This window comes from Myripristis murdjan, chromosome 2 (genome assembly GCF_902150065.1).
Source record: "Myripristis murdjan chromosome 2, fMyrMur1.1, whole genome shotgun sequence".
Taxonomy (NCBI): domain Eukaryota; kingdom Metazoa; phylum Chordata; class Actinopteri; order Holocentriformes; family Holocentridae; genus Myripristis; species Myripristis murdjan.
In genome coordinates this window covers 16,485,704-16,502,156 of record NC_043981.1, presented here as the reverse complement: position 1 = coordinate 16,502,156, position 16,453 = coordinate 16,485,704, and the positions used below count along the sequence as shown (strand labels likewise).

The following is a 16,453-nucleotide window of genomic DNA, read 5'->3' as shown; positions in this document are numbered from 1 at the left end:
CAGTGCAAAGGGATCAGGTGATTCAGCCTAACTTTACCAAAATGCAAAAATAAATAACAGTAACAAGTCTAACAATACACAGCCCAAAAAGAATAAAAACTGTGCCGTGAAAATTAAATACGAGCTGCAAAATAAAACAATTCATACTGTAAGTCCTGTCCAGCAAATGAAGAACATACAAACTCAGGTTGAAGCAAAACTGCATCTTCACAATTTACAATCGTGTGGTTTCACTTGCAGCAGAAACACCTACATGTATTATTTCTGCTTGTCGTTAAACTATCCAAAGTGATATATATGGTGGTTGTGCAATTGTGAAGGATGGGGTGATGCTCAGTATCGCCCCCTGCGGATGGGAGAGCCTTACTGCTCTGTGCCGACCAAGGTGGGAAATCCACCGCCGTCAAATTCTGGCAAAATGCACCAGTGTTTGGCTCGTGCTGCTTTCCCACTCTGGGACGATGCCATGTTTGGTCTGAGCCCAGAGTCTGAGAGGCAGAGGTGACCTCCGTCTCTCTCGGTGTGTCTGAGGACTGACAGTCATGCAGGGGAGCTACTTCCCAAAGCAGGATCACCGAGTTAGCCAGTTTTATTCTTTGTGTTTACAGAAACATAGAAATTAAACCTGGATGTTGATTCTCAAAGCTTTGTCGTAGGCACATCATCCATTGATCTGTCACTGTGAGCGACAACTACTGTCATTTCATGGTTTTGGGGAGACACAGAGATTTTTATTCTGCCTGCTGCTTGGATTGAAATGAGCAAAATCATGGAGTGAGCTCTAATAACAGCTTTAAAGGAATACTATACTCCAATGGTTTGGGCAAAACCCCCCTTTTCTGACTTTCCTTTAACAATAATATGTCTTGTGCTGTGACAAAAGCTGTAATAACTATTCCTCTAAACTTTGAACAGCCATGCACAATACAGAAAGCTTACATAGAGGAAGAACTTTGCAGGGTAAAAAGGTGTATGTTATTTTGAGTTTGTTTTATTTTGCTTAACTTGGCCAACTGAGTAATCCTGCTTGTTGAAAAAAAAAAAAAAAAAAAAAAAAAAAACCACGGGTCACCTGAGTAGCACTCTGCTGACGACAGGGCGCTTGTGGAGCGTGAGTGACGGCGAGTCGCTGCAGGAGGAAGTAAAGTTAAGAGGTGACCCGGAGGAGCCGGCAGTCGGCCCACCGCACCGTTTCTACAACACAGCCACTACCACCCTGACCACAGCACAACGTTAACTTTGGCAGTAATACCTGCTTTAGCATCCCAGTTATTGCTTTTAAACAACACAACAGCAATATGAGGTAAAGGACAAACAAAAACCTCTGCAAAAAAAAAAAAAAAAAAAAATGCACAGTACCATTTCCACGTTAGTTACTGCAGTAATTTTTCAGCTGCAGGATAAGTGCTCGACTTGCTAATTAGCTTTTTCATGTGAAGCCAAGGTCACAAGAGTAATAATTCTTCTGCAAAGTAGTTAACTTCCTTTTGGCTACTGAATGACAGGATTAGAGCAGAAAATAGAGGAGAATCTGGACATTCGACACACTGAGAGGAAGACATTCACAAGTACAAAGCATGCAGAGGATTGGGCTGGAAGAAAACTGGTTTCACACAGATCGACACAGACAGACGGTGTGGTGAGACGGGACATTTGGCTGGTGGTGGCTGACTGGACTATAACACGTTGATGTTAATTGTTCCAGACCTTAAATATGACTATGCATGGTTCTACACCTTTTTATTAGCCTAAATATCCAAAATCTGCAAAACGGCCTTGATCAAGGCTCTGCCCAGAGAAAGCTGGACTCACAAAAACTAGATCTCTGTCCTCTCTCGTCTCTTTGGTGTAAAACATCACAGAGCAGCTCGGTAAACATAAGTTCACTCTGCTGTTTACTGAGGTCATATTACACTATTTACAGATACTGAAATTATTATATCTTTTTTTAAATAGTAACCTGTCAGTTTCCTAGTGCCGTATCGACTTCTTGTAAGGATTTCTTTTTGGTCAGTTTTCAAAATGATGTAAGTTATCACACATAATCCACTACACGCTATTCTTCGTTGTAGATTAATAACAAATGTTAAACTGACATTTGGGTTTACAACTGCACTGAATGTGTAGTTTGTTTTTTTATGTGGACTGAGACTGTACAACACAAAAAACTCAGTATTCTCCTATCATGTTCTGTGCATTTATCAAACTCTTAGAGACCTGAAAATTATGACATTTTTCTAAACTTTTTTAAACCGGTTGTTCTCTTTAAATGATCAAATCTGCTTTTAATACTTTATCACCAGCTCTGAACACAGGGGTGAGAAGAGAGGGGTGTTAGGCGGTCTTCAGTGCCATACTCACCCAGGGGGGAGAAGCCCCTGGCGGGGCTGGTGTCACGGCTGCTCTCGCGACTGGTGTCGCGGCTGCAGCCCTGACTCATGCTGGGTCGGGGGATTCGGCTCCGGGCTTACGAGACAAGGCAGGAGAAACAGAGAGAGAGAGACAGTAGCGCAGGGGAGGAGAGGTTTAGCTTGCAGCACATACAGCCAGACACACTTAAAGATCTGTAGACATGGTTAGTCAGGCAGGGAGAGAGCAGAGAAGAGGACAGACTTAAGGAGTGAATAAGAATTACAGTTATTAGTATGAGGAAGAGGAAGGATAAACAGGGATGTTGCTCTCTTGTGGTGTCTGTGTAGACACACACATCTAAGTCTAAGGTGCTTGTCTAATGCAGAGCCACAGACACAAAGAAAAAGACTCTATAATGCTCTTAAGCTAAGGTGGCTATATTGTATCTACAATTAAATGACTGGTTTTATAGATTTTGGTGATTTTCATGTGATTTCATTTTATTGTCCATCCCTTTCCCACGGTCTGCAGACCTGTAGAGGAGCCCGGCTCTTACCCATGCCAGATCTGGTGGGGCTGGTCTCCCGGCTGCAGCCCTGGCTCCGGGGACCTCGAGGCCTCGTCTTGTCCGTCAGGCTGGTGGAGTTGTTTGAGCTGGCGGCAGCGGCGGCGGCGGTGCCCATGGTTGGCCTGGGGATCCTGCCGTAGGTGGAGCTCAGGAGCCTGCCTGGCGAGCCAGACCGACTGCCAGCTGAAACAGGGAATGTTTTATTGCCAGCGTGAGTAAATTTAAATGCAAATTTACCACAAAATAAAACCGAGACCACAACAGATCCATCAAAAGGACGGGATTTATTTCTTAGCAGAAAGCTGGTAATTTTTTTTTTTTTAAATTAAAGACTTCTTAAAGTATGTTACACTTTTACTTTAAGGAATTGACCTATTTTCTGGGAGATTAATGACTGTGGTTCAAACAGTATACCAGGGACTACGGGTGATTTTCATGTCCATGTTCACATCATTTAAATGGAAAATTTGACCTTCTGGCCAATCTGCAAAATCCTCAGTGTTGTGCTTTATTTAGGAATTGATATAATGATAACAGCTCACATAATTTTAGACTTTCAGAAAGCTTAAATATGGATTTGTCCCTGTGCTGTTAAATTCACTGACGCGACCTGAGTGAGGGGCTCCAGTCCCACTGATAACACAGAGATATGGATGAAAGCTTCCACCCAGAGCCAAAATATGCTAAAAGTTGTAGCTGCTCACGTTGGGACTGGGAAACGACTTTGCCTCGGCTCCGCCCCCTGCTGTCCGTCACCGACGGGCTGTTTCCTGAACTCTGTCTCCTGGTTCGCACTCGGCCTGAGGAGGGAGAGGGACCAGGCCAGAGAGAGAGAGAAAGAGACAGAGTGAGAGAGAGAGAGAGAGAGAGAGAGAGAGAGAGAGAGAGAGAGAGAGACAGAGAGAGAGAGAGAGAGACAGAGAAAGAAAGAAAAAACAAAAGAAAAATTAAATTAATAATCACTTCGGTGGCACTGAAAATGTACACGGTTGGTGGTTTTGAAACTGACATTTTCTAGACTTCTCTGTTGTTCTAAGTCATGCAAATAAGGTGAAATTTAAACAAACTGAGAATCACATGGAGGTGCATCGCAGAGGAATGAAACAAGGAATAGAGAGATGAAACACAAAGAGAAAAACTTGTTCTTGAGCCTTCAACTCAATCTGACACCCATTCGATAAATCAATCAATAAATAAATAAATAAAAATAATTTGTAGGACTTTTCTGGAGCAGCCTGTGGTCTGTTTTGAGTCCTCTTGCACATTTTCCTCTCCCTAGCAAAGAAATGTCTAAGTGGTAAGTTTGATGAAAGTTAAAATATTCCAGAAATTAAAGGCTGGAAGGTACAGGGTGCCAAAATTATTCAAATGCACAAAAATCACAGTCGTCACTACAGCAGTTTTTCATACTGAAGAAGGATGATTTTTTTTCTTTTTTTGAAGTACAGATGAATCATACAGCTAACTAAACTGGGGAGAAGTACCAAGCAGAATCCTTTACTGTATGTCCAAAAATCTGTCATGTTAATCTAACTGATTCAATGAGTCAGCTTGTTATATTTTATATATACATATATATATATTTATGGCAAAAGTAAATTACTATCTACTAGGGATTGAAAAAAAAAATGTGTGAAGACATTTGAATCCAAACTAACTGCAATTTGTATCTCTATGGCAATATTCAGACATAAAATTGAATAAACAAATGGAGACAGAAAGATAAATGACAATATACTTCTGTCAATATCGTGCAGCTCTACGGTGACCATACAAAAACATAACAATAGATATATATAGAGATGTAGATTATCCAGTCATGTCAACCACATGCACATCTACCGCTAAGGATTCAACACCACCAACGACAACACGTTTCATCACCATTTAACAGTAAAACAGTCTTATGTGTGAATGAATTAGTGCGGATATGAATGTTTGGGACGATGACAATGTCCATGTGCGCATCCAGAGAAAGGGACATCCTCACCAAACAAAATGAGTTCACAACATTATAATGACGCAGGCGATGGTTTTTAAACGTTGACATCGGAGTTCTCGTATTAGAGTCCAGTCTTAGTCTCGAATTCGGTCTTGAGAACGTGTGTTTCATGTCTTTGACTTGCTTCTGTGTCGACTCATTTTGACTCAGACTTCTCAACACCAGCTCATTTTTTTCCTCCGGCTAAAAATATAAAAAATGTGTAAAGACGTATAATATTTATTGTTTCTTTTGGTCTTGAACAGAACTTGAGCTGCTCTCGTCTTGACAAGGTTTTGACCCCTCTGGACATCACTTTAACTGAACTTGAGTGGTCCTGGTTTGGAAATGACCTGGGCCCTGATCTCACTTCAGTCACAAGTGGACAGCCAAGACAGATCTCCACTCACACCTGGCATTATCACGCCTCTCACACGTGTCTGCAGGCAACACCTGCGACCTGGAATTGTAATCGACTTTCTTTTCTGACTGTGATTCCTCTGCACTTTGTTCCCCCTCCCGTCTGTGCCTTCTTCCTGCTCACTTCTATATTCCATGCTGTCAACATACTGTAACACTATGTCCTTTCACAAAGCAACTAAACGGTCTTCCATGTTGTCAGGAACACATCAGGATGCATTAGCTTTCACACTACAAATACACAATCCATCCCTGACCGCCTCCAAAGGTTGTGTGACTCTCATCATCGTCGTGCATCTCCAAGACGACTTGATGCCCGCTCACATGTGAACTTTGAGCGGATCAGACCGCCTTAACAGCAGCGTTTGTTCACACTGATGTTTTACCGAGTGCTGACTAGAAGCTCTCCGTCTGACTTGTCTGTTGGCACCATCGATGTCTCTGTGTGGAGTCACAGGATCGTCTGTCTGTCTGTCTGTCTATACGTGAGATCCATGCCTCTCTGTTGTCAGGCTGTGCAGACCAGCCGCCACAACATTTCACTGCAGTCGGATTCATTTATTACCCTAAGTGCCTGAAAATCCAGTTTGTTCTACTGATGGATGTGGTTAAATCCAATATTATCTACGCTATAGCAGTTCTTCTTATTCTTCATATCAACAAAAACCCCAACTGAAAATGGGTCATAAAATCCCTAATTATTACGCATTGTTCATGAGATCTTCATGCAAAATATTCAATATTTTATTTTATTTAACTGTGTTGTCCTTCATTGTTTCTAATGGTCTTGTAAGGCGTACATCAAAACATTCCTATCAGCACTGCGTGAAATGGTAATAAATCGTTTAATCTAAAATCTTAATTTCAAAACAAAGCAACATCTGTATATTTTCAAATGAATTTTCAACACGTTCCCAGACCTGCGTAGAAACCCTGGACTGGGAATGTTATTCCACTCATTCTTGTTCCCACTGCCGAGGAAGCTGGGCACCCAGTTTTGCAGGCTGGTATTACCAGAGTGACCAGCATCATCAATAAATAATGAATGTTGCATGTTGCCTACTGTTGTGTGAGATGCACACTGTTTTCTACATTAGCCTTGCAAACCAATTTTCCCTCAGGACCTGCCATTTACCCAAATGTGCTGTATGCTGTTTAAAAGCCTCATTGATTTGCTTTCATTGAGGCGCTGAGTGTGTGACTAACAGCTGACATCAGTGATGAGGAATGTGGACTGAGCAATTTGTATGTACATCTGTTACACATAAATAATTTGCTCTTCTGCATAATTTTGCATAACATTGTACTTTTGCATAAAGTATGCTTACATTCAACAAAGGCAAGTTCTAGGGGAAAAAAAAGTCCATATTAAGAAAGGATGCTCATGCTGCATAAAATCAAAACATCTCTAGGGTTATTGATCGGTGCCTAGGACTCAGCATTTACTTCACTGGTACGATTCCTGGCTTTCAAAACTCATTTTCCAGCTGTTTTGGTAACCCATCCTGCATTTTCTCCTGCACTAATTGGAGGCTGGGGCCACATGTGTGCATCTGGCACTGCAACACACTTCATCCTCAAGCCAAAAAAGCAACGCCGCTTTATTTGGCACATCAACCTCTCTGTTAGATTTCCCCTGGACCTGTGTGATACTTTACATGTCTGTCCATTCAAGGCTACAGGAAGCTGTGCCAGAGATCTGCAGATGCTGTCACAGTTTCCTTGGTCGCCAACAGAAGTTGAAGTCAGAAAGTCAGAAATGACATAATGTCCCTTTAAAGGAATACTTCACCCACAAAGTATATATTCTGCGTGTTTAACTCTCAGGTTGTCTTGAATGTCCTCTGAAAATGTTTTAATTGAATGACTCAAAGATAATTAAGGTTACAAAACTGACATTTCTGTTATAGTGGAGTTGATTGGCATTTCAGTCATTACACTGACAGAGGCATTAGGTGTTTGATAAAGTTGGGGGAAAAAAATCAATCCAGCATAGTATCACGCTATTTTGTGTGGCAATATTGTACTGAAACACAGATGTCATGTGTCAATATTGTATTGTCGAGAATCAATGCAACATTTATGACAGGTTTTTATGACAGAGTAGACAATCCCATTTTGCTGCGATAAAACTGATTAAAGTGAGATGAACAGAATGAAAATTTTAGCTTATAACATAAAACAGATGTTGACAAAGTTTCCCCTTGGGGGCAGAGTTTGCGGTTGAAAAAAAAGGGCAATAAATCCTAATGCATTGCAATACATGTTATCGCAATCCTAAGACTATTGCAAAATGTTTAACATTGCAATACTAACATAACATGACTTAAGTACTGTGATAATATCATATCATGGGGTGAAAGTCTTGGTTTTCATCTCCTTTTTGCTGTCGTTTGTCAAAGTCGCTGATCAACTCCATGCAGTTTTTGGATACCTCATTCTGTGTCAGACAACACGAGACTAATAAACAACACAAAACATATAGGGTTTGGGTGAAGCATTCCTTTAAGCTTTCTGGAAGTCTCATTTAACACCTGAGATGGGAAAAGTCTACTTGATAACCCCATGACCTACCTGTTTGATCCCCAAACCCCTCCTCTAACATCCAAGTTGGTTTTTCATGAAGAAAATCACCCAAGTTTGACAGTACAAGGAGTAGGTAACATCAAAACCCGGCACATTATTTGACAGATTTTCCAACTGTAGGAGAAAAGGTACAGTACACCATGCGGAGACAGTCCATGCAGGTACAGATCCATCACAGATGACCACCATTGCACTACTGATGGGGGTATAACACACACCAAGGAGGCATGGAGGAGTATCATTCCCCTGAACACACACGGCTTACCCTCTGCGTTAACAGACCCCGTGCCATCTGAGACGTGGGCGAGCCCAGGAGAGACACAACAGGGGGTTAAGGGTCAGGAGGTTACACTTCAGGTACGACTAACGAGGAGGTCAAGCGGGTGGGAAGGAAGCAGGTCAGGCTGTCGCAATAAACGCTTTGAGCGTGTGTATGTTCGGCATGCATCTAAGTACATCAACATTCCTGGGAATATTTTGTTGCGTGATTGAATCTATAAATGGATTAACATACCATTAAAAACAAATCTATTTTTGGAGATTTGTGAAAAGAGTGTTTCAACTGTGCTGTGCTCATGTGCTCTCTTCAATTCTGATGTGCTCCATTACAAATGACAGAAACATCCTACCACTATTTATACATAAAGCCATAATTAAAGCCTTGATTAGCATACACGTTTTTCCTAGTACAGTGTGAAGAGTGGGCTTGTAGGAGCCAACTGGTAAAATAAAAATAATTAAACTGAGCTTTGGTTCTTTGCTGTGATGTGATGTGTTTGTCACAGGGACAAAGGGAATAGGCAGGATTTTTCTAACCTGTGTAGGTGTGACATGCAGCATTTTTACATCAATAAATCTCTGCCAAATTAACACTGCGGCATTAGTATAATCATTGGAAAACACATGAGATCATGACAGCACAAAACAGGAAGATCGCGATGTTCTTTCAGAGGAAACGGAGCTGAAGGTTCTGGCAGATGGTGTACGGATTGAAAGCTATCACAATCGTTTTGACAATGACATACTGATGTTTAAAACTGCTGCATGTAGACCTTCAAGCTATCTCAAGGCATGAGGAGGCCTATCTCACCTAGTGAAGCGTAGGATCCAGGGGGAAGTGCGGAGGCGGAGCTAAAGGGTGAAGCGGAGGGGGGCACAGCAGAGGGCACAGCTGGCATACGGGTGCGGGCGCTGGCGCTGGCCGCCGCGTTGACGTCCACGTCGCTGCGGGAGCGCTGCAGGGAGCCCGGAGAGGCGGCTGCAGCAGGCGTCCTGGTGGAGTGGGCGGCTTTGGCTGGAGGGCCAGACACAGAACAGACAAGGACACTCAGCATCACCCTCAACCGAGACGCTTTGATTTCTTCACACAAAGTGCTTGAAGCTGCACCAGGCAAAATATTTGCAGTATGCATGACTGTGTTGACTCATGCAAATTGGAAAAAAAAAATGGGATGCTCTAACAGCTGAGTTAAAGGATGTGTCCTTACATCTGCTCATGCTGCTTCCAGCAGTGCTTTTTACAGACAGGGGTCGGCTGTGGAGGAGAAATCAGTCAGTCAGGCAAGAAGAACAAACAATGGCACAGGTGGAAAAACAACAACAAAAAAACTTGTTAGTGAAACCAATTATTGCAGAGTGAAATATCCACCATTTTAAAAGTAAAAACTATAACAAATAAAAAAAATCTTTCGAATATAGCATGTATTGTGTGCTGCTTGTGTGCTTGAGTCATGCGTTGCAATTATAATGACTCTGGATGACTAGAAAACACTTGAAATCAACATTGAATTGAAATATATTATTCAGATTCCTTTTTTTTACACCTATCAAGATGGGAAAAGGTCACAACAGCAGCCAAGATGTAAAAACTAAATGACTTTTCCTTGACTTTCCTCAACTCAGTCAGAGTTTTTCCATAACCTAAATGCCTCCTTCCTTCACGGTTTGTTGATGTTGTGTTTTGGGCTCAGAAAACTTAAACAACTGCCTCATTTTCCTTGACCTTATCAAATTCCCTGACGTTCTCTGTCTGGAAAACACCTCTAAATATTCCGTGATATTCCAGAAATTCCATGAGCAGCGACGAAAATCTGATAGCAAGAAGCATTATCGATACTTCAGCCATAAATAGACAGTAACTAGACTCTGAGTGAGGAACAGCCAGTCCTTGCACCAGCTGTACACAGACATTGTTGCTGCCTGTCAGCTCCTGTTGCAAGGCCACACGAAAGATTCACTGTGACATGTGGATCTTTAGAGAGGTCTGTAGACTGAAACAACATACGATAAAGGCACGCTCAATGCATCGATCTACAGCTCTCCTCCCCGACACTGCCGACGAATTATGAGACAAAAAATGCCAACAGTTTGATTGTTCGTCTGAGATAAACGGCGCTGACTTCAGGAAGCAATAAAGGCTCTTTTAAGGTGGATGAGGCATGACGCGAGTGAGAAAAACAGACCAGCTGACACAAAATTTAATCTCAGGATGAGCTGAATGTTAAGATTGTATTTGCTTTGCTCTGATGTATAGTTTTATTGCTCCCTGATGTGCCTTTCTGTGCTCTTACGTCTTGTTTGTCATTTGCTGCTCCATAGGCGGCAATAATGTTAATGATGTCGAAAAAAGTGATTTTGTTTTTTTGCTCAATATTGACACTTTGACATGAACTGCAATACGTGATTTTACTACAAAATGTTTCCATCTGTACTCATGAAAGCAAACATGAGGTGCTAAATGTTTAATATGAAAACATCAGATTTTCTCCTACAACCTGTAAGCCAGATAATCTTTATAATAACACAATATGAAGCTTGGTTGGGATGTTTTTTGTGGAAAATCTTTTTCTGAGAATCCTACCATCCGTGGTGGAAATGTGTGGTAGTGATAGCCAATAATATGATTTGATCACTGATTACTGTGATGCCTTTCTTTAGTGTCACCGCCAAGGAAAGCTATTCATGTGAGAGATTTTATCCAAAATCTGACAAATCTGACACTTATTCTGACAAAATGACACTGTCATTGTCACTTAAAAGTCATCTTAAGAGCACTGCTAACAAAATATTCAATCACACATCATAGATGGATAGATAGATAGATATACTTTATTGATCCCAACCAGGGAAATTCTGGATTCATAATGATCAATCATACTGATCATTATGAAGCTGTATTAATCCCTGAAGGATAGTTTCTCTAACCACCATTCTATCAAGATTTGTGTGAGTGTTTTTTGTTTGTTTGTTTGTTTGTTTTTTAAGGCATCCTTCACGTAACGCAGTGAGTGCACATGTCTCACTTGAGGCTCTCCTGGGAGGAGGAGGAGGAGCGGTCGGAGGCGGGCAGCGACATGAGGCTGTCTCCGCTCCTCAGGTGGGCCTGCAGGGCTTTCTGATAGGACGTCTCCAGGCTCTGGTATAGCTGCTCTGCCTCCCGGCTGAAGTGGCCGTGGAAACTCCAGTAACACCTGCAACGGCAAGCCAGAGGGTCAAAACAATCCTCAGAACGTTGGCATTTTGCATACAGGTCCCTACATTATGCTAATGTATACAGGTGAAGGTATTTAGTCACTTAATGTCCAAATCATGTTTGTGTGAGATCATCTGGATACTGTATTGGATTCTGTACTGTGACTGTAGTAGATCCTGCATGGCTACAACACAGTGCTGGTGCAGTGGAAAAAAAATCATGTGACTTACTTCCTGGCTACAGAGCGAGCCTCGGCGTCTGCATCATGGATCCCTTTCTTTATCGTCTCCATTAAAACAGTCCCATGTCTAGAGGGGGAAGAAACAAGAGGAAAAACGACTCTAAAAGAAACCATTTCATTCATCAGCGGCGTAGAGTGCTGTAGAACTTCCCAAATATTAAACTCAGTACCAAAGACCAACATGTAAGATGAAAGAAATAATATGATCCAACTCGATGACACTGTGTGATATGTTGTGGCTCTGATGGGCATTAACTCACTAAAAGCCAGAGCTTCCATCTGTTTTACATTTTTTATATTATTATTGACTTTGTCTTTAAATACACTGCAAAAAGCTGGTTCACAAAAAAGGCTCTTCTTCATATTCTGTTCAGTAAATGCACGGGTCCAATCAGTGTTCAGTATTTTAAAGATTGGCATTCTTAATTGTATCATCACTTACAAACAGTACGACTGCAACCCAAATGCACACACACACACGCGCACACACACACACACACACATCCTGGCCACAGGACTGATCGATGAGAAGCGGAGAGGTCTCTTGGTACGAGAGGGTCGGGTCGGGTTTCTCCCTGGCGGCTCAACAGGAAGCAGCCAGGCAGAAACACAATGAGCCTTTTGGAGACGGGCAGAGATCGGCCTGGCATCGCCATGGAAACTGCTGAGCTAGACCTTGACCACGCCGGTTTCACATTTCCTGACAAGGTGCTGTGTAGCACTTCAGGATGAACCAACGAGAGGCCGAGACAGGGCAGAGCGCTAGATGTTGTTCACCGGTGGTCAAAGTGTCTGATGGATTTGAATATTCACCATTTTCCTTGCAAAGTTTTAAAGTTTAAGCAAAGAGATAAACTCCAAAGCCGAAAACTGTTGGCTGAGTAGACAAATTCTCCAACCATAAATCAAAATCTGGGTCAACTCCTATGTTTAATGTCAAAGTATATGCTTAACTCAAACAATAAAGTTTAGACTTTGGTTAAGAACACACATGTAGAAATGGCACTTCAGTCTATAGAGTTAATTACACTGATGTTCTTTGTAGAATTTAGGTCACATCTCCACTGGGATTTTCTCTACACAATATAGCGCTGGCTTTTTTTTCTTTTGTTGTTAACCGTGGAGAGGCCGCATGTTCCCAGACAACGGAGAGCTGAACATGTTTTCAGCGTTCAGAACATCAAGTGCCCAAAGTTAAAAATAATTCAACTTTTAGCAAAATAATGCTGCAATTAAAGATCTTCAAAAGCTGCAAGAGCCATGATAAGTCTAACGTAAAGCACATGTATTTGTTTAATACATGCTTGGTGGATACCTAACATTAGGCCCATACACTCTCATGGCTTGCAAATCATTCAGGTCAGTATTTGTCGTTTTAAAATATTAAAAACTACACTACAAAAACCACCGCAACCCACCGCAAAAAATAGATCATTGCCATGTATTTTAATGTTGGGTTTTGGTGTCCTGTGATAGTCTAAATCAGTGGTTTTCAGCGGAAACCTGCAGACACTTCAGCCTTGATAGCACAGGAGTGAAAACCACTATGACTAAAAAGCCGTTTCAAAGAATTTTCCACCTTGCCAAGCAGAAAACCCTGAGGAAAACAAAGATTCTCTGTCGTTTTTTGACATGGAAACTGTCAAATTGTGAGTTAAGAACTACCGGTAAAAACATCGTCTACACCTTCAGTCTACAAAATTTCAGTAAAACCAGACTTTCAGGACGAAGCTATAATCTTTCTTACCTTTCCAGAGAGTTGGTCTGCCATTCCTGCAGCAAGAGGTCCAGGAATTCATAGCAGCGCCTGGAAAGAGAGGAAACAACACATATCACATTTTAAAATCCTGTTTCAATTACGACTTTCATTATATGACTGCCAGACCGGCAGTGTCACTCCATAGCCTGACATTTTTCACAATGTCACAAGTCTGCAACATGTGCTGTCGTCCGGCATATTATCCTGTGTATCCAAACGTATCAAGACCTTGAAAAGCTCAAATTCAATTTCCACACTTTTATCAGGCTGTCCAGACTCGAGTGCAGACTTCAAGGGACCTTGAAGACGTAATAGCAGAGAAACAAGACAAAAGAAATCGCAAAGCCGATTGGAACTGTGTCCAAAGCCATTAAAAAAAAAACTACAGCATGACATGCCTGACGTAAAACATGTACCAACTGGATCTCTCACCTTCTGACAGCCACAGACTTCGAGGTACAATTGCTGGTGATGATGGGGATGAGACGTGGGTAGTGTGTGTGCTGCAAAACACAGGAAACGGGAGTCAAACTGCGGCAGGACCGAGATTAAACACACCTCAAGTCTACTCAGCTAAGCAGGAGAATTCTTAATTAGGGCTGGATGGTTTTAGCATAACGGACAGTTTCAGAATGCTGTGATTGTGATATTAATTACACAGTCTTTTCCACAGCCTCGTTTTCACCTCTGTCCAAAAATTCCCGTGACTGTGCGGAAATTAAGACAGCAGCGTTTGTGATTTGCTCAGTCAGAAAACGGCGTAAGCTTTTCTCTGACATGCAGCTTGACTTGCAGGCCTGAGGTTTTGCGGAGCACCGGAATATCTTGTTTAGGAAGCTGCCTGTGACATCTTTCCTGCTGTAACAAATTGCCAACAACATCATGTTGCTGCCTGGAGGGCATTTAAGTTTAAAGTAAAGCATAATAAATCACAGCAGGGAACAGTTTTTTCCCGGCTTGTTCTGCCCATGTTCATGATGGATTTTAAATTTCAGCTATGGAAACAGAAAAAAAAAAAAAAAAAAACTCAGTTTGATCAGTATCTTTGTGCCCGAGCGGAGGAAGCTGCTGCTTACTCGGAGGATGAGGCGGATGGCGGCCACGCCGGACGTGGCCATGACTTTGGCACTGTTAGGGACCAAGCTGAGGAGCGTCGGCATGATGGCCTCTGCTGCGTGGTCGAAGCGACTGCCGAGCACCGACGACAGGTGGCTGGAGACACAGAGAGAGCAGAGAGATACAGCTGCATCAGCAACACACACAAAGACACAGGTGGAGAACACCAAATCAAACTGACACAGAATAAAAACTAATATTAAATCAATATCTTAAAATTTCATGCCATAGAATATTTTATCAAATTAGATTATACATGTATTAAATTGTGAATATCTCATTTTTGCATCAAATCCTAAATCCACTTTTAACCATGGGTCATTTAACACAATTTAATATTAATGGAGCAATTTCCTCTCTCGAGCTTTTTATCTGCAAAACAGTGATACAGTAATGATGCAATCACTTTTTTAATACTGAGCAGTGATCATTCTGTGATACTGAATGTCCTTTTTGGTCGAGGGAAATGTGCCACACAGATGAGGTCTGTCTTACCCCAGAGTGATGCAGGCCTCTCTCACCACCTGAGAGCGGAGGTCCTTGGCGGAGAGTTTGAACGCGGCCTCCATGAGGCGCAGCTGCTGAGGGAAGCCATCGAACTCCACTGCGCCCGCCAGCAGCAGCGAACGCACCTTCTTCAGCTGGAGGAGAGAAATATTATTATTATTATTATTATTATTATTAAACCCATCAATTACTGCACCATCCAATGACCAAAACCTGTGGAACATGAACGCACCAATCAATCATGGCGGCATTTACAATTAACTGATACATCAAATTAATGACGCACATCCGCGTTAACAGAACAGTGATGACTAATATATGGCACCGTATCGTGCTGCTATTTTAAAAGCTTAATATCACATTTGAAAAAGATCGATGGCTATCTGACAACTGCTGGGAAAACATTTACAGCAAATTCAAAATGGCTAATGCAATGTGGGCTGCACAGCAGGAAATTAAATTTTGGGGTCCACCAGCCTCAATCCAAAGATCCTGAGCAACACGCACTATTTTGGCAGCCAACCTGATTTCCTTTTTTAATTCAAAATGTTGGTTTGTTACCTGTGGCTGGTAGAGCATTTTCCTGCAGTCTAATGTCAATTTTGCACCCACTTTCTAAGAGGCTAAGACAGTTTGACACTTTGATATCTTACAGCCGCCACTCGAAGCTCCCAGTCCCGCTTGTCATCTGACAGCACGTCTCGAATCTTCGTCATGGCTTCTTCCACCTCCCTGTTCGAGTAAATCTGGAGAAAAGGAGGGATGGGAGGAGAAATTAAAGACAAAAAAATGCAGAGAAGATGTGATAGATATATATCAGGGCACCTTTTTGCAGGTTTCCTCAAACCAAAGCAGTTACTCTTTTAGTTCGGTTACTTTGGGCAGGTGAGAACGCCATTCAAGGCCCAGTGGCATAAATACACCTCAAGCTGACCCACATTGTGACACCAGAAAATATGGGTCAGCTACAGGGCAGAGAAGAGAGAGTATAATCTGAACCAAGGACAGAAAACAAAAACCTAAGATTTAAAAGGTATAAACCATCAGACTTTGACTAAAAAATGTGTCATGCTGGTGCAACAGTGAATGAAAATACAAAATGCAAATTTTCCATGCAGTTTCGCACATTTTGTCATGTGGTATCAGTGTGCATCTGACTGTACATAATGACCCAAAAAGAAAGGTAACACTTATTTGGATGGCCGTTATAAAGTTGCAACTACTGCCTATAATAATTCATTTAGCTTCAACAGCTATATTAAAAATATTTTTTAAAAAATCCAACTTTATAATAGCCATCCAAATACTGTAAATAACCATTGTTATTATAAAGTGTTACCCTTGTGGGGAATATGAAACCATTTTCTGTGTACAGTTGATGTTGTATGTCATCAAGGAAAAATCCTTGTATGTTTAGTGTGTGTTTATTGGTATTCAAGTGATTCTGCCTG

General features: G+C 41.8%; 1 protein-coding gene across 7 annotated transcripts in view; it reads right to left on the bottom strand.

Annotated features, from left to right (window-relative positions):
* LOC115371294 (CLIP-associating protein 1-B-like) overlaps positions 1-16,453 on the bottom strand; it is a 65,958-nt gene that overhangs the window by 17,787 nt on the left and 31,718 nt on the right. For 4 of the 7 annotated variants that reach the window (XM_030068558.1, XM_030068576.1, XM_030068566.1 and 1 more), the window contains exons 11-22: positions 15,656-15,748; positions 14,991-15,136; positions 14,456-14,591; positions 13,812-13,882; positions 13,368-13,427; positions 11,610-11,687; positions 11,210-11,377; positions 9,395-9,441; positions 8,998-9,201; positions 3,625-3,720; positions 2,909-3,103; positions 2,362-2,466 (exon numbers count right to left, since the gene is read on the bottom strand). In XM_030068558.1, the coding sequence (XP_029924418.1) occupies positions 2,362-2,466; positions 2,909-3,103; positions 3,625-3,720; positions 8,998-9,201; positions 9,395-9,441; positions 11,210-11,377; positions 11,610-11,687; positions 13,368-13,427; positions 13,812-13,882; positions 14,456-14,591; positions 14,991-15,136; positions 15,656-15,748 (1,399 nt within the window). The remainder of the gene's footprint in view (positions 1-2,361; positions 2,467-2,908; positions 3,104-3,624; positions 3,721-8,997; positions 9,202-9,394; positions 9,442-11,209; positions 11,378-11,609; positions 11,688-13,367; positions 13,428-13,811; positions 13,883-14,455; positions 14,592-14,990; positions 15,137-15,655; positions 15,749-16,453) is intronic. The other 3 variants (XM_030068585.1, XM_030068604.1, XM_030068612.1) reach the window with 1 other exon arrangement.